This window comes from Cebidichthys violaceus, unplaced genomic scaffold, assembly GCF_023349555.1.
Source record: "Cebidichthys violaceus isolate CVI_PGR_0920_01 unplaced genomic scaffold, fCebVio1.0.p SCAF_6, whole genome shotgun sequence".
NCBI classification, from domain to species: domain Eukaryota; kingdom Metazoa; phylum Chordata; class Actinopteri; order Perciformes; family Stichaeidae; genus Cebidichthys; species Cebidichthys violaceus.
Genome location: NW_027176816.1, coordinates 7,809,834 through 7,828,062, shown reverse-complemented (window position 1 = coordinate 7,828,062; position 18,229 = coordinate 7,809,834). Strand labels below are relative to the sequence as shown.

At 42.6% G+C, this 18,229-nt stretch overlaps 2 protein-coding genes across 5 annotated transcripts in view; one reads left to right on the top strand and one right to left on the bottom strand.

Annotated features, from left to right (window-relative positions):
- The window catches only part of noc2l (NOC2-like nucleolar associated transcriptional repressor), a 20,697-nt gene extending 7,490 nt beyond the window's left edge, over positions 1-13,207 (top strand). Inside the window, exons 11-19 of the mRNA XM_068733894.1 lie at positions 1,873-1,874; positions 1,979-2,088; positions 4,026-4,139; positions 5,466-5,567; positions 5,885-6,028; positions 9,821-9,934; positions 10,143-10,278; positions 12,118-12,216; positions 12,904-13,207. Coding sequence (XP_068589995.1) covers positions 1,873-1,874; positions 1,979-2,088; positions 4,026-4,139; positions 5,466-5,567; positions 5,885-6,028; positions 9,821-9,934; positions 10,143-10,278; positions 12,118-12,216; positions 12,904-13,028 — 946 coding nt within the window. The 3' untranslated portion in view covers positions 13,029-13,207. The remainder of the gene's footprint in view (positions 1-1,872; positions 1,875-1,978; positions 2,089-4,025; positions 4,140-5,465; positions 5,568-5,884; positions 6,029-9,820; positions 9,935-10,142; positions 10,279-12,117; positions 12,217-12,903) is intronic.
- Positions 13,208-14,201: 994 nt separating this feature from the next.
- Positions 14,202-18,229, bottom strand: part of samd11 (sterile alpha motif domain containing 11) — a 57,467-nt gene continuing 53,439 nt past the window's right edge. For 3 of the 4 annotated variants that reach the window (XM_068732695.1, XM_068732692.1, XM_068732693.1), the window contains exons 11-13: positions 17,253-17,386; positions 16,188-16,298; positions 14,202-15,955 (exon numbers count right to left, since the gene is read on the bottom strand). In XM_068732695.1, the coding sequence (XP_068588796.1) occupies positions 15,671-15,955; positions 16,188-16,298; positions 17,253-17,386 (530 nt within the window). In that variant the 3' untranslated portion in view covers positions 14,202-15,670. The remainder of the gene's footprint in view (positions 15,956-16,187; positions 16,299-17,252; positions 17,387-18,229) is intronic. The other variant, XM_068732694.1, reaches the window with a different exon arrangement.

Genomic DNA, 18,229 nt, shown 5'->3' with positions numbered 1-18,229 from the left:
ACCAACAACTTGACACTTTGCATCCTTGGGTCCTGATCAATGCAGCTACCATGACATAGTTGTGTGTTAGTTGCGACAGAAACACCTACAGTCTAGTTCACGGGAAAATAAACCAGGGCAGCGGTTGAATAGTCCTTTTTGCTTTGGAAGGTTCCCAACTGAGTGAAATGACCCGGAAGTATCTAAGTGGCAGCCATGATAAGAGCTGTTCGAATTCTCTTAATGCTAAGGAAAGGTGATTCAATGCTTCCTTTTTTAGCTCCTTTAGCAAAGGAAACACTGGACCTTCCTTTACCAAAGGAAAGAAGATAATGCCGCCCCACAATTCCTTGTGGTGGCAACATTTAAAGTGACTCACCATTCAGCCGTCCATGAAAACAAATGATATGCTTATCTTGCACATGTTTAACAATTATTTTCATACAGTCATAAAGTAATGTAATGGATTTCATGTTGATGAATATAAACAGACAGTGACAATCCTTTCGTTCCATTTTTATATGTATTTATTTACTTCGAAAGTTGTTTTTTTTTTACAAATACGAAATGAAACAAAGTAAATATAACAAATTCTCATCCTCAATAACAAGAAGCATCAGTAAAAAAAAAAACAAGCTAGGCCTATGATAGGTTATTAAACTGTTAAAAAGCAAAATATAACCAGAATCTGTTGAATCTACATTATTGCACAAAGGAAATATTGATGTTGAACAGTTTCATTGATATTGCACATGAGTTAATTGTTTCTACTGAAGCAGTGGTGATTGTTAAGTGTGACAGCAGCAGGAAGGAAGGAGCTCCGGTTTCTGCTGTTAAAATTCACTGAAAAGTATGCAATTCAACGGTATACTACGTACTGTGTACTTTTACTTCAGAGGAAAACATTGTCGTACTGCATTTAGCTGACAGAGAAATGTTACTGGTTATGATGCAGATTGAGATTGGATTCACAAAATAGAGCAATTCAAATATGTTGCATATTTATTCATTAATAAGAAATAAAAAAAGTTTTACCTTTCTACTCCAGACTGGAGTTACCCGCGATGAAACATCAGTGCAATACACTTAGTGGGGATAATATCAAATGGGGCTTATATATATATATATATATATATATATATATATATATATATATATATATATATATAATTTGATTAAAATTAATTTCAGACATGGGAAAGCAGCAAATAGCTGGAACAATCAAACTTTTTGGCATTTTTTCTTGAAAAACTATTGAAAATGAAGTGATTATCAAAAAAGTTGTGGATTAATTTTCTGTCAATCATCTAATAAGCTCTCAAAATACATCTCAGCACCTGCCAAATTAGAAAGATCTATTATTTTTTAGTTGTCATTGTTTTTTAAATTATTATTATTTTTTTTATAAAGTCAATTTCGTCCTTGCAATGTTCCCCACAAAAACGAACAAATCTGTGCCATTTTGGTGTCTGATAAACCCTTAAACTCATGGATATATCAAACCAGCATTCCTGAATCATATTTTATTGGCTCACCGGTACCTGAAGATGCCGCCATCAACACATTAACACGGGGCTTCTTTTGTTTCTTATTATGGGGCTGCTGTGACTCAGGAGGTGGAGCAGGTCGTGAATTAATTACACGGTTGGCGGTTTGATCCCAGATGCCTCCTCATGGCATGTCAAAGGGTCCTTGAGCAAGACACTAAACACCAAGTTGCGCCCGAGGATTAGGGTTACTATGGGTTAGTATGGGCTGTATGAGTGACAGACTGACTGCTGTCAAAAATGTGTAAATAAGGCAAAGCTATATGAAGTTACCTGATTTTTTTATTCTAAATTAATGATTGGGATTTCATCCCCCAAAAGTCTAAAATTTATTAATTTGTTAAAGGTGTTCAACCTGAAATTTGGGGGGGCAGGGTGAAAACAACCATGTCACCGTACATTTTGCCAACAGCAGGTGGAGACATTGACCACTGTTTTCTTCTCCTGAACAGTGGTGCCCACATCAAGATACTACCCTCTGAGGATGCATTGTTGCAGAGCTCTCATCCTGCTGTCCGGCAGCACCAACACATTTGTACCTGTGCTGCCTTTCCTCTTGGAGGTAAGACTTCATCTCCAGTGACCAGCAGTCACAGTGCATAAATGTGGATCTGACCGGATTAATACAGCTTGTCAGGTTTCTAGCTGTTGAAATGTTTTTTCTAACCAGTATACTCAACTGAAAGACCTCAAATGCTTTTGAATTATGCAGAATAAACAAAAGTCAGTTGGTTGTCTTTGTCTCAAACGGAAACAATAAAAAAAAAAAGTAGATGTGTGATGAAATGTTCCGTCAGTGGTTTGCTGTGGAAAACATCAGTGGCGTCTGAAATGCATTTTGGTCTCAACGGCCACAACTGAAAGAGTTCAGGGGGAAACACATCGAAAGATAGGGGTGTGCGTGTGCGTCCCCTTTGTTATCGGACCAATCACAGGTCACCAACTGACAACATTTTCTCTGGGTCAGGTGTTGCGCATGTGATTGTGCGGTCTGTGTGTCTTTTGTGTACAAGTGTGTATGCATGCCATGGGGCGGTGCTGTCATGTGCCAGAGAGCGGTGTGCTGGCGACAGCAACTAGCTTGGCCCGCTGGGGTGGGTGTGTGTGTGTGTGTGTGTGTGTGTGTGTGTGTGTGTGTGTGTGTGTGTGTGTGTGTGTGTGTGTGCGTGTGCGTGTGCGCGCGCGCGTGCGTGCGTGCAGCAGTTTGACCAAAGCGCTAAAGGCTCGGTCGTGGTTTACACACTGGTCCTAACACGCTGTGCAAACCGCATCCTCCCTGCTTATGGCCCACTCTCTACCTCTTTTTCCCCGTACACATACTCGGAGCCCCTCCCCTAGCCCCCCAACAGCAAACCGTGTTTATTTGTGACGCACGATATTTCCTGTGCTTTTTCCTCCCTTACTGTTCCCCTTGTTAAAGCACTGTTAAAGGCAGGCTGAGGTACGCTGCTACTGTTTTAATTAGAGCAGTAGAAGCAGCCCCTTCCTCCTGTGTGTCTGTGCCTGTGTGTGTTCTCGCATCTCCAAGGGGGGTGTATGATTTGGAGCTTCCTGCTTCACTAGGTGTGTGTGTGTGTGTGTGTGTGTGTGTGTGTGTGTGTGTGTGTGTGTGTGTGTGTGTGTGTGTGTGTGTGTGTGTGTGTGTGTGTGTGTGTGTGTGTGTGTGTGTGTGTGTGTGTGTGTGTGTGTATTCATTTGTGTGTGTGCATGCACCAGGGTTGGCCCATGCCTTCCCACTTCCCCCTGGCTCCCCCGCAGACCGCCACCACATCCTATGTTTGTACAGACAGCACCGGCCAGGAGCGTTGCTCTGCTTCGCACACTGAGCACAGTAACGACCCCACACATACACACACACAGAGAGAGATACGGGGAGTCAGAAATAGCTTGATACACAAATACAAGACAGAAATTCACTTGCGCATTGTGGGCAGATGTGAAAGCTAAAGCTTGTAGACAAAAAGCCCACACAATGGCTAGAATGTACTTTCACAGACTAAGATAGAAATGTGTCACTTCAGTAACACTGCAGGATGTAAAATTAACTGTGCAGAATGATAATTGATAATAAACTGTGGTTGTTCAATTGGGCTCCTTATGTTGAACTTGTGAAAAAGTGAGGTTTCCAGGGAAGAAGAAAATGTAGCTTTATTAAATGTATGTAAATGCTAAAGTCAGACACTGAGTAGGAGCAATATGGAAGTTCTAATAAAAAAGTTAATTAATTACATGGATAATTGGGCAACAGGTTGATGAGTCATTTATTTTGTAAAATACAAACCGAAAGACTGATGGGAAAACAATAATAATAAAGAACAATAATCACAAAAGTAAGCTACGGTTATCAGGTCAGATGTTGCCCTCATGTTTTGCGCTTGCTTTGGGCTCTGGGTCCATGTATTACCTTGTTCTCATAGTATGCATTTCACTACACTACCAAGAAAATGGAGCATTTCTGAGCATTTGGGTCTAAATTCAACATTGTCTTTCCTTTTATAGATCGTCCAACAGGTGGACTTTAACAAGAAACCAGGGCGAATGAGCAAGAAACCCATCAACTTTGCAGTCATCCTGAAGCTAAGCAACATCAACCTAATGGAGAAAGCCTATAAGGTAAGATCCACCACTTCGCAGGGGAGATAGTGGGACACATGGTTTCCTCTACACTGCCCGGTGCATGCTTCGGTTTGTGTCGGTGCTTCAGATCTTTGTTGGAGCAGCGGCTGATCAAATGAGTGGTTGAAGTCTTAGTTAATGTTATTTTCACGTTGTTCCCTTCCTCTGCGTGTTAGCGGCGTGTGTACATAAGGGGATTGAGGGCAGCACTGAAAGCCCCTTGTCAGGGCTCTAAACTGTCCCTCTGTCACCACGCTCAGCACTGCAGCCAAGAGGATTGCAGCACGGCCCTCTGGGATTATCCCCTACACTCCGCTCACTTGAGCTATTTCCACTGCCGTCACCTGGACAGCTGCCACGAACCCCTGCCCCATAGACACATAGCAGACCTGACTACACGAGCACCGATCTGTCTAAACCTGAACGCTTATTAGACCGCATAGGCTAGAAAATCTTGCATGTATTAATAAAGAGAGGCAACTACGTGTCGAGTAATGTAGATGATGTGTTTGCTTGCTCTAGCTAAGTAGGTTTGTCAGTTACATTTGAATCAATCTATTTTAAGTCCAGCATGTTTTATGGCTTCATGAATATGTATCGGGCCCATTCGTAGTTAACTTAGCCTGGTAAGACTGGAGATTGAATTGCCATTTCACTTCATTAAATCATTCAGTCTGACATGTTTATGTTTACGCGATGGAGTTGTTTTGTTTTGCACTGACGAAACAATAGTGAGTGACATAACCGCCTGTTTCACTTCAAGTGGACCCTGTGGTAGCGATGGCTAGGAGTCATCGTTAGCTGATCAAAATAATATGTTGATTTAAGAATTGTTGTTTTTAGGCGTGGGCTTAGAACCACTTGTACAGCTGCGTTGATCTCATCCATGCGTATCACCATTTTGTCTCTGTTTTTCATTAAGTTAGCTAAGTAGCTAACCATGTTTTTGTAGGAAGATGCATTCCCATTTTGAATTACTCCTTCTAAGCTCTGATTGCTTCTTTAACCAGAAGAAACGACCATCAGTGGGCACACCTGACCTATCTGAATGGAGATGTGGGCAGAGATTCAGAGGTCTGGAACAGACTAGGCTAAGCTTTTAATCGTGAAGCTTTTGTAACAAGTGAAATGTTAACACAGATATCAGTCTTGATGTGTTTTGGTCTCGGTGGTGTGTGTGTGTGTGTGTGTGTGTGTGTGTGTGTGTGTGTGTGTGTGTGTGTGTATATATATAATATAATATAGGTGCACAGTAACACGTTTTACATGCATGTCTTAAGGATGAGTATTGCTTGCCAATCTTGCTGTTCTGTTGCATTTTAGGACGGGTTGATAGACCAACTGTATGACCTCATACTGGAATACTTCCACACCCAGGCCAGCTCCATCGGGTTCCCAGAGCTCGCCCTGCCCACTGTCATTCAGGTAACACCACCCTTAAACTGATCCTGGAATGACCAAGGTTTGTCTTTATCTCCCCATACCCTTGTACACACACACACACACTCGCACAGGTGATGCAGAATTGATTCAGTCTAAACTAATTCTCAGAGTTTAAAACCTGTCGGAATGGATGATTCAGGATCTGCCAGGCTGAACCTGCTCCCCTCGGGGAAAACAACCACAAACCCTGCTCTGCTGTGCCTGAACGCACCGTATGGGCGGATTGGATGTTTTTTTTTGTTGTTGTTTTTTTTACACGGGTTCCTCCTTTCTCATACTCCCCCTCCATGTCCCTGCAGCTGAAAGCGTTCCTGAAGGAATGCAAAGTGGCCAATTACTGCAAGCCGATGCGCCAGCTGCTGGAAAAGGTACAGGAGAACAGCAGCCACATCACAGGACGGAGACAGAAGGCTGCCTTTGGAGTGGCCGATGCCACTGCTGTGGTGAGTGTGTGTGAAAGAAGGGAGGGAGGGAGGGCAGGGACCGTCTTGTCCTGATTTTACAGGCTGCCTTTCCAGAGTCCTTATTTAACCTCATCTGTCCGTTTGTGTTTATTGTCAGTTTGGCTCTTCTGTTTCTTAATAAGTATATAGAAGTAAATAAGTTTTTGTGTTTTTGTTTCTGTCCAAGCACAATTACAAAGGTGAGTCTAGATAATAAGAATATATGATATAATATAATAATGTAGAACATGTCAAAATGTAACGTGATAGAAAAAATGGTTTAGAATTGTCTTATAAATGGATAGCAGACCTAAAGATAACAAAAACAGGCACAGTCATTTATAGATGAACTAAGACAGAAGTTGGGCGTTATCAAAAGATCACTTTTTTTAACTGACTTGTAAAACCTGTATGGATTCATCCGTTTTATGATTATGTAAGCCCGTTGTGTATTGTTAGCTCAAGATTTAAGGATATCTAGTGGGTCATAAAGCAGTCAAATTGTAAGATCAGTTAAAAATGAATTGAAGCTCGAGTGAGTAATAATTATTGACTCATGCTACAATGTGTTTTCTGATTTACCATTGTCATGTATGACAATTGGTTTTGTTGCATTTTCTACTTATTAAGAGAAACCCTTTTATTATACTTGGACATGTAATTTCATTATCATTTGCTACAAGCTGTTTTATTGGTTCGCCCTTATAGCCACATGCATTCTGCTGGCTTCAGACTACCTGGTATGTTACCTCAAAAATGATCAAAATTAAATGCACAAAATCGCACAAATCAGTAGCCCAGACTATGTTGAAATATTACAGCAGCATTTTGCTCCTCATCAGGTGAGCGCCACTCATTTGGTCATGTGACTTAATTTTGCTCTTGCAGTTTAGTTAAAGAGCTCAGAAAAAGTGAAGGTTTATTACTTTCTAATTAAATACTCAGCTTTGAACCATTTGATTTTAGTCCTTAAGTAAACTCTAAAAAGTATTGAATCACTTATTGTATTTACAGTAGGGCTATATTGAATGGATTTTATTTTTTAAATTTGAAGCTTCTATTGAGGTTTCCAAATGAAGCTCTGAATCTAAAAAAATCCTCAAACTCCATTTGAAAAAGTGATCCATCGGATTAATCTAGTTAAATATAACTAGTCAGTGCGTGCCATGTGGTTGCAATACACTTTCTCTTTGTCTGTTATTTTGGCGTAGAGGGGCGTAAAAATTCCGTCAATCTATTATTACCCATCATTTTATTTTTTATGATCACATAGGCGGTCACATTTAAAGGTTTTGAAAGTTTTTTTTTTTTTATATATAATTAATATACAGAACAAACTTATAGATTTGCATTTCTAAGGGAATGGAGAGAAAAGATGAAAAGACAAACTGTTCACTTTTCATGTCAACACACAGAAAGCAGCTGAATACATTTTTTTTTTTTTTTTTTTTTTTGCCCAGTGACTGCGGAGGCCACTAAAACACTGCAGCCATTGTGCCCTAAACAAAACCTAAACAAAATGATGGATGGCCTTTAGATTTTTTTTTGTCATTGTTACAAAAAATTCTGTCAATGACCGAAAATATTTGGATAACACGACCTCTGTGCCTGCGTCCCTTTGTATAGGGCAAGCAAACCGCTTTTTGACCGCATTTAAAATATAGTTATGCCTTCATGTTTTGTTTGTCAGTCTGTGCGGACGGATGAACGTCCCGTTCTTGTGAACGTGATATCTCAGTAACTCTGCAAGGGAATTACTTGAATTTTGGCTCAAACCACCGTTTGGACTTAAAGATAAACTGATTCAAATGTAGTAGTCCAAGATCAAGGTCATCTCAAAATACACATTTTTGGCCATAACTCACAAATTCATGTTAATTGTCTTAATAGGATAAAATGATACTATTTATAACATTTTATACTTTGACGTTTTTTGTTTTTATCTACTCATCATTTTAACAATTTTTATGGCATTTCCGTGGCAGACTATACTATGACATTTTTTGTATTGCATTTAAGAGCTTACTACGATGACACTATGTAAGTTATTTGTATGACATTTAAGGCATACATGTCTTTTGTCCTACATACTATACTATGACATTTTTATGACAAACTGTACTATGACATTGAAGTTTACCTTTTTTTGCATTTTAAGGCATACTATACTATGCCATTTTGTTATGACATATTACATATTAGTACTTGTATTGCATTTTTATGACATACTGTGGAAATTTCACTCAATGAGTGTTTAAATATCAGTTGTTTACACAACAACACAACATGTTTAGATTAGTCATGTCTGCCTCACACTGGTTACATTTTCTGCTCCACTTCACTAAACATTAACATGTTGGTGTGTCTTGTATAAATGTTTTCAAGAATCATCAAAAAGAGTTCAGTGTGATCCAGTTGCATGGGTAACCTTTCACATTTCTTATTTGGGGCTCTTGTCCAGTTGAACCAGACACAGCAGGCCATCGACTGTTAAACGCTACAGTGGGCGACTGATAATGGAGGCCACTTCCTTGTATAACTCTAAGCCTGGTTAAGAATGACCCTGTGGTTATTGGAAGCTCTTATGTGCTTTTGAACCAGGGCTGCCTCTGCCTTAATGAGCAGCCATTAGTGTGTGTTCTGTGTTGACTCGCCCTCTCTTTAAGCTACCTGTCCACACAAACATGCTTTTATGTGGCTTTGCTGCTCCTGAGAGTCTTGACATGTACGGCTGATTAATATTTAAGAGTGTTTAAGGATGAAATTAAAGAGGTTGGTTTGTGTAATTTAGCTAATGAGAAAATGTGTGTGTGTGTACACACATGGAAGTGTGTGTGTGTGTGTGTGTGTGTGTGTGTGTGTGTGTGTGTGTGTGTGTGTGTGTGTGTGTGTGTGTGTGTGTGTGTGTGTGTGTGTGTGTGTGTGTGTGTGTGTGTGTGTGTGTGTATAACAAAGCACAACAGACAGACAGCACGGCACCGCGACAGCGCCAGCTCCTGTCGCCACGGCTCTCTGCTCAGCCGAGGCTGTCGCCATGGCATCCCCTCCCTGGCATCGGGGTAGCAGTGGGTGTCACCGCAGGCGGAGGAGAGGGGACGGCCTCGCTGCTGCTGTGGAAAAGGCCACGGCCTCCCTCCGGCCACAGCCCCCCTGCTGATGTCACCCAAACTGAGAACTAGCCTAATTAATGATTCCCTGCCTCCATCCAGGTTACACTGTGGTGTCTCTCATGTTTCTCTGCTGCCTCTATGGGGAAATATTTAGTTTTGTTTGTTTGAGTCGAGGCTGAATTCAGAAGCTTTTTGTATTTTCATTTTGTTATCTGGTCTTTTTGTGTGTGCGTGTGCACACGTCACTTATCTTAATAGCGGCATGGTAAATTGTGGTAAATGTGTTAAGCTAACGGGCGCAGGAGGCCGCGGCCTGTTTTCTCTATTGGATTTGTTGGTCAGATAATGTGATTGGGCCTAATCAATATCATCCACACAGACCTTTAGGGGCTGGAGAAGATCTTCAGGTCTCCCATTTCAGGCACCTTCAATCTATCCTTTCCACATCTTCTGACTCTTATCACTGACTCGTCTGTCCATCACTTTCTCCGGGTCAGTTGATGTGAAGTTGCGATGGAAGGCCACATGTTATTACGATCATTTTGGAACCTGAATGAAACTGCTGAAATTCTCCTCTTAAGAGATTCTGCTAAAATATCTACCACCATACTTGGGCACCGTTAAATATACCTGCTCACACACGGCATACATTCTTTAACAAAAATGTTGTCTCTTTTGTCAGGTGGCTTGGGAGAAGCAGATCAAGGAGGAGGGGACTCCTCTCAGCAGATACTACAGCCAGTGGAAGAAGCTGAGGGAGAAGGAGATCCAGCTGGAGATCTCTGGCAAAGAAAGGGTAACTATCCAAACCACAAAATAAAAAACACAAACATTTACCTCATCCTACTCCGTCATCATGAATCACTTCTGGCTTTTTCTTTATGAATGCCGCCGTTACACACAATAGTAGCTTTGTTACATTAATCAGTAATGCTATGGAGTGTATTATTTTACTGGCAAAACCGGTTTGTGTATTTACCCTGCTGGTTGTGTGTTCTGTATAGATGGAGGATCTGGACCTCCCTGAGATCAAACGTAGGAAGATTCAGGAGAAAAAGGTGGAGGACAAGAAGGAGTTCAAGGATCTGTTTCAATCCGACAGCGAATCGGACGAAGATGACGGAGAACTCAAAATCAAAGGCAAGCTGACTCGCAAATACGCTCACTCACACATTGCAATTTGCCTGCTGAGGAGTTTTACTTGTGGAACAGAAGGCTATGATGTCTTGGCCTGTAGGGGGCTGTATTTTGTTACAGCCTGGAGTTCTGCGGCACATAAGCAAAGTTAAAGAGGTGATGACAGTTTATTTCTAGGCTGTTATCTGTTTCTGCAACGGCCACTATCTTAAAGAGTTGGCTACATGTGGCAGATCACCTGCAAAGCAGAATCCGCAAGGCTCCAACTTATTAAAACATCCACAAAGGTTTCTGAGGGACCGCAAATTAAATTTAAACTCAAGAGAAAATCTGTGCTTATCAGATGATTTGTGTTTTTGTAGAGAAGAACCGCCGGCCTGATCTTTCTTTAGCCCCACAACTTGTCCTCTTGGGGTCGTCCACAGGTCACAGGCAGCTGCAACCTCGCTTTTCCAGCTTTGCACTCGGACACGCTCCAAGCAGCATAAAGCTCTCCGCAAGGTCACAGAGGAAAGGAGTAGGCGGCAGGGGGATTTTTTTTTTTTTTTTTTTAATGCATCTGGACTTCATTGTAGGGAGAGTCCCAACAAACGAATGGGCAGCTGCCAGCAAGCGGCGAGCCTCCGCCTCTCCGTCTACCCCTCCCTCCCTTTCGCTCGTCTGTCCTCCACCCCTTGCACACACATACGAGCTGAAACCCCCCCGACAGGAAGTACAGGCTTGGATCCCAGCGGGAGTTCCTAATTCAAACCAGCCCAGAGGTGGCCGCTCCCACTCTCCTCTCCCTCTTTCCTTCTATCTCTCTCTCGCTCTCTCTCTTTCTGGCTCTGTGGGCTTCAACCAGCTGCCCCCGCATGTCCTCGCAACACGTGCGCACACAAAGACACGCACACCCACCTCCCTGTCGTCCAGTCTTAAAGAGCCAAAAGCTTTTGGGTGGCTCACCAAAGCTCTTTGTGGCCGCACACACTTCCGGAAAAGAGGGGGAGTTTGAGAGAAGGGGGCTGATGATTTAGATTGATACGTGTGTGTGGGGGGGTTGTATCTTCCAGGTCATTTGGGGGCAACGTCAAAGGTACTACTGAAGTCTGCTAGTACCATGTGAGAATCAAAGAGTGGGAGATAGCGATAGTACGTTTTTCATCGTCAATTCAGATAGGAATGAAAGTACCTGGTGTTTTAATAGACATTGTTTATCTATGCGAGTACACTTTGTGTGTGTGTGTGTGTGTGTGTGTGTGTGTGTGTGTGTGTGTGTGTGTGTGTGTGTTCAGTGTAGCAGACAGAGGAAGTAGCTCTGTTTTGCTTCTCTCTCCTCTACGCCCCCAGAATCTCATCACACCTCTACTTCAAAGCCTGTGGACCCCAGTTGTCCCTTTGGCTAGACAACACACACACACACACCGCACCCTGAGTATACCACAACAAAAATTCAGACAAACTCCCAACTTCTCTCCAGTGTGTGTGCGCACACACACACACACACACACACACACACACACACACACACACACACACACACGACTCTCCCATCATCCTCGTAGCCGTGCAACCTGCCTGCTATCTCCATTTGCTATATTTAGCCCGTGAGCATAAGATGTCTGAAATTGCCGGTAGTAAACTGTCATGGGTGTTTGTGCAGCAGCAACGGCGTCTGTAATCGACTCTCAGTTCCATCTCAGGAGGAAATAGACACTTCCAGCTGCCTCTGATGCCTGGCCCACATATAGGTGTCTCCAAAGTCCTCAGACGTCAGCGATGCACCAACGCAAACTTAGGAATGTCTAAAGAAAGTAACGGTAGACAAAATTCAATGTAATGTTTTTCACTGTCTCTCCTCAGGAAAAAAGGGCCGCCGCGGGTATGATGATGATTATGATGAGGATGTTGACGATCTGTCTGACATGAGCGATGACAAAGGGCTGGAGGGCGGAGACTCAGGTTGGAACAATCTCAATACCCAAAAATAAGCATGCTGAAGCAAATTTGTAGTTTTCAAACATTTCTACGGTGCATTTATTATGTATTTATTAATTTAATGTTCAGATGAGGGCGTATTACCCGACATCAGTGCTTGTATATACAGTCATTACTATGGAGGCTGGCAGCTGTAAGGGCTGAAACCATGAATCGTTTTTGTACAGCTGCAAAGTTTAGATGATTAATCAATTAGTCAATCAAGAGAAAATTCATCAGCAACTATTTTGATAAGCTAATGGAAAAATTGCTAAATACCCCCAAGATTTCTGCCTGTCCAATCTGAAGACTTGCTGCTCTTATTTTATTATTATTGTAAAATAAATATCTATTTGGACTGTTTGGTGGGACAAAGGAAGCAATTTGATATTTTATAGACTTTTATAGACTATTTTGCACAACATTCAGTCATCAAAACTGTATGAATAATAGTGTGGAGGGGAAGTAAAACATTAATAGTGAAACAGTTTTGATAATGTAAGGATATGTCTTCATAAGAGGAGGTAAAATTGTTAAAAATGCTGTACATTAATAAACTTGTTCTCATATAAAATTACTGCATTTATGTGCACAGATTATCAAAATGTTTACCACTTCATACATTCCTGTGTGGCTCAATGTGACATTTTAAGTGCTTCCTGTCTGTTCTAGATGAGGATGAAGGAGACGAAGATGCCTCCAAGGCTCCTCAGCCGCTGTCCTCCTCTGCTCTGATAAAGCTGGCAGAAGGAGACGATGATCTGGTGGAGGACCTGGAGCTGTCTGATGATGACTGAGGTTCATGGATGCTCACAGTCAACCTCTCCACCATATCAACCATCTATATTTAGAATATTATTGCTTTTGAATTTTGTATTACTTCACCTGTACAGTAAAAACATGTTCATGATGTAATTTGATTAAGATTGGAAATTGAAAAAAAGGACTTTTAATAAATCCAATTATTTGCCTTGAATTTTTATTTTTAAATATGTAAACTAATTGAAGCGTCTACATGCATGTTGATGCATAAGCGCACCTGAAACGAGTCATTTGTGTCGTCCGTACATGTGCACACCTGTAGGCAGCCTCGGGCTTTGAGGACGGGCTATTTGGAGAGAGCTATGAGTCGGGCCGGCCAAGAGGAGGGGTACAGGGAGGCGGGTGTTGAGCCCTGAGGCAGCAGTGCTGTGCCAGGCTGGCAGGGTGTCGTCTGATGGTGTGCCAAGACTCTCTGCCCAGGTGGTAGAGCAGCAACACAGGCTGGTCTGTTTCTGTGCCAACTCTTCGCCCACCCCCCCGCCCTGACTACTGTCTTCTCTGTCTGTGTATTCACATGCTCAGACACTGCTTTCCCACTCCCAACGTATCCCCTTTTCCTTCTAAACTTTACTGCACCTTTTGCCAGCATTCACCACTAAACAAAAGGTGACACCGGCCTTTTTGTTTGCATTCACCGGTGGTACAGAGCGGAGTAGTTTGACATGGATTTAAATGCCACAATGGAGATTTGAGAAATATTTTTGTCGTCACTTTTTCCCTGTAGTCGTTTTCAGTGAATACAGAACCTTGTGGTGCAGGGGCCCAGCCTAAAGCGAGGGGAAGTCCCAGTAGTGTGTGTAGGATACTGCTTTAGTCTAAACTCTTTGAACGAGGAAGGTACGTGTGAGTGGGGGCTGGCTCTGGTCATGTATGTGTGTGTGGGAGGATGAGGGTCAGGTTTATCCCCACGGGCAAAAGAGGCGTCGGCCTGTGGCTGAACCCCACACTCTGACAGCTGGTGTTGACCAGAACTGTGCACCCCCCCCCCCCCCCCCCCCCCCCCCCCCATGGGCCACCTCCCCTTCACACATCAGGAGACCGCATGCTCCCTCTCACATGTTTTTACAGAAGAACCACAAACACCTGAGGAGGAAAAGGCATATATACGTCGTGTGACATACAGGCCCACAAACAACGAGAGAGCAGAGGAATTTCTTTAGGATTTATTTCACCTGTCAGGTGAATAGAAAAATAGGATGAAGACAAAACTTTCGAAGGGAAATCTAGAGACCATTTTTAATTCATTGCTTGCGTAGTTTAAAAAAAAAAAATCCATAACAAATTCCAAACATTTGCAATAAGAGCTTTGTGCCTTTCTTTTCCCTGCAACCAAGAGAAAACAAAGTTAAAGTATCTTTGGAATCCATCTTAAGGGCTAATTATAATACATATCATAATCTGCTTTATCTACTACATCAAAAGTCCTATAAATATTTTTCCTCATATTTATATGCTGAAGTAGCATTCAAGATTGGAGCGTCTTTTAATATTACACTTTTAAAAAAAATGGCAGAACAAAAGAGTATGAACAAAAGTACCACCAAAGTTCAGCAAGTCACATTTTTCTTCAGTAAAGAAAACCTTATTCGTGCAACTACGTTTAACAAAAAGTAAAAGTACCACGTATGTAACCTTCAGGATATTTTCATCTTAAGCATGATTCTGTACAATTTTGCATGTTTTTCCTACCTCCCACAGTAGTCAACACGAGCATACATTGACGTAAGCCGTACACACCATAGCCACCATTAAGGCGTGTCCATTTCACCAACATTTCTTTAAGCGTTTGTATGTCAGTAAATGACAGCTTTTCCTGTGTCACATCATATGAGGCACTAGCCTAGCCTTTCCCTGTTGGATCAGTTTTCCTGTGTGACCATCAATGCAAAAAAAAAAGAAAAAGCAGACACGTTGTGAAACATGGTTTCAATTCCACACATCCGGTCATCTTTGGTATCGGGACAGTGGAATGCATAGTTGCAGTGATAAGCGGGAGCTGGTCAGATCTGGTGCCGCTCAGCATATGCTTCAACTCCAGCCTCTAAAAAGACTGCTCCACGCTGCTGTTGGGCCTCAGGAAACAAGCTAGGGAAAGGAGGAAGATGACAAAAAGGGAGGACGTCTCTTTTTTTAATTCCTGGGTTCTTCAGGGCTTGTGGTGAGAGCAGTCACAGAGACGGAGACAAGAGAAAGAAAGTGAGTGAGCAAAGCTTCCTCCAGCCCAGGAAGGAAGGAAGGAAGAGTATCCGCTAGCATCTGACTTGCAAGAATTTCACATTTGTGGCAGGCCTTCGCTCCTTTTTTTTTTTGGCAGGCTGTCTGTGACCAGCTGTCTCCTCTTCCTCTTTTTTTTTTTCGTTCCCTTTTTCCTCTGTCGCTTCACGTGTCTCCCTTCCAACCCAGTTTGTTTGGATTCTGCTCGGCTACAACCAATGCAGAGGAACTCATAAGCTGATTGTTTTGCTGGATACGGTACAGTTGTCTTTTATTCCAGTCCAATTTGTCCCTAAATTCCAGCGTCAAGGTCCCAAGATGGGGCGAGTCTGGCAAATAGGGCCCGGGAGTCAATCTCCCCCAGTCAGGTTAGTTTGAGTTTGGCCTCCTCACCCCTCCTTTCCTACGAAGGAGTTTTGGCCTCGTATCTTCCCACTACCGTGGAGCCGTTACCATTTTCCTGCTTGGGGGAGGAGCACCCTGGGGTGGGGCCGCTGTATGGAGAGGAGCTGCTGCTGGTCGAGGTGGGTCTGTGGGGCAGGGACAGAGAGAGAGGCAGGGGGGTGTCAGATGGCGTTGTCAGGGGGTCCCGATCACGTTCTGGGGGGCGCAGTGCGGCAGAAGGCGGAAACGGGAACGCCAGCGGGAATCCAGTCATGTAGAAAAGCCTGCCAACACGCCGCGCCACCTGAGGAGACGAGGAGAGACCATATGACTGTCGGTACAGCCTGTTGAGTATTGTATAATCGACTAATGCTGTATTTCAAACATAGAGAGAGAGAGAGTAGAAGAGAGGTTGCGGTCTGTGGGGCTGGCTAGTTGACGGGAATCATCTATGCTACACTGGCAGTTTGTCTATGGACAGAAACACACATTCAGACACACACACGGGTCCACACGCAGCTCTGTGGTGTGTGTACCTGTGAGCGGATCTTGAGCGCAGGCCCCAGCTTTAGTCCCATGGTGTTGAGCAGGTGCTCCTCAGTGAGCAGCGGTAATGTCTCTCCATCAATGGCCTGCTCCCGAAACACCTGGCGGAGAGACAGCCGCTTCAGCCACAGCCCCGACATATACACACACACACACACACACACACAGAAACACACTCGACACACAAACCTCATTCACACCACCTAGAAAACAGTGTCTCTATTCCACAATGTTACATACCCATTTTGAGTGGGAAAAAAAAATAGCTGGAGTTTATCATCAGGTTCAAATTTTCAACTGCCTCAATATTCACATATTTAATATTTACATTATTAGTTAATTTAGTATTATGGGTCACTACTGGCCATGGAGGAATCTGTTACTAGCTTAACTTCAGTGTAAGAGATGAGAGGAACAAATTCCAAAGCCTCAAATTCCAAAGTCCATCTGAAACTAATAGCACAGAAAAACGATTGTGGATTTTTTCATGTTACATTGAAGTAACGTTAGGAAGGAATCACCATCCACCACAGCCAGAATGATTACGGGGACTGATGACTCTTAACACATAAATAATGTCATGAGAGTATTGTTTGACACAAACAAATCTCTGCATTTTTTTTTTTTTTTAAATGATGTTAAAGATGGCTATAAATAAAAAATATATATAAAAGATTGGATTCCTTTTCTCAAATTTTGCAACATTTTGGAACAATACGCGCAATACACAAACATTTCAGCCACACACTACAGGTGTACATCCTCTGCTAACTCATCCGCAATCACACAAAGCCCACAAATACGGCTGCAGTTAAGCACATGACCATTCGTGCATCCACACACATTCACAATAACGTTGAAACAAACTGTTCTGTGCAGGTTTAGTGTTTCTACCTAAACTTAACGAGATGCTGTAGAAAGTACTACAGTATGTTTTCAGTATGGTCACTGTTCTGTGATTAGAAGTCAGCCTGCCCCTGGCCTCTATCCCCTCCTCTCTCTCTCTCTCTATCTCTCTCTCTCTCTCTCTCTCCTCCCTCTTTCTGTGTCCTCACCTGTGTGTATTCAGCACATCCAGCCAGGCTGCTTATGAAGCCACACACGTCCTCCACACTCCACTTGCTGATGTCCTCCACAGGGTTTGCTGTGGCTGAGTCCTCCCCATCCATGAAAAGACCTCCCATAGAGCCTGAAAGCAGCAGCGGGTGAAAATGATGTGTCAATATAACCGGGTACAAAGTTGCTATTAAGACTGAGGATCTTGCTGCCATTTTTTTAGTGATGCAGAACATGAAAACTGAAAGCCTAGAGAGACTTGCAAAAAAATGTACGGCCAACATTTTTCAAAAAAGCAGCTCAAAATATGTCTATGCCTCCATGCCAGCAGTAACTGTGGGAGGTACGCAGTGTCAGGAACTCCTTGAGGGAATTCACATTTGGCACAAACTTGGACTCAAAAATTAACGGATGAGATTGTTGTGGTCAATGGTCACGCTGACATCACAAAATACATTTTTGGCCATAATTCAAGAATTTGTATGCTTGTTATGACAATTTCACACAAATGTCTAATAGGATAAAACGATGAGGTGATGACATTTAGGGAAGACATGGAAGTGAACTGCAACTTGGCTGACCGGTTGGCAGAAGCATACAACTGTGATGCGGTAATTCCATTTTTATGACATACAGTACTGTATACACATGAATTTACATACATATACCCTCTTAAAACCAAAATAGCCATATTATTGGAACATCTTTGCTGCTATGACATGGGGGGTTTATTTCCTTAATTTGTGCAGCTGTAGAACTATATAGGTGCTGTATAAATAAAGTTGTTATTATTGTTATTATTATTATTATTATTATTATTATTATTATTATAAAACAACAGGAAAGGGGGGAGAGAGATAGAGGCAAAAGCTCCAAATCAAATCCAGTGCCAAGGACCCAGCCTACATGTGTGCAGTCTCTACCAGGTGAGCTAAAGGTCACTCCTATGATCATATTTATAATAATTCAATAGTAC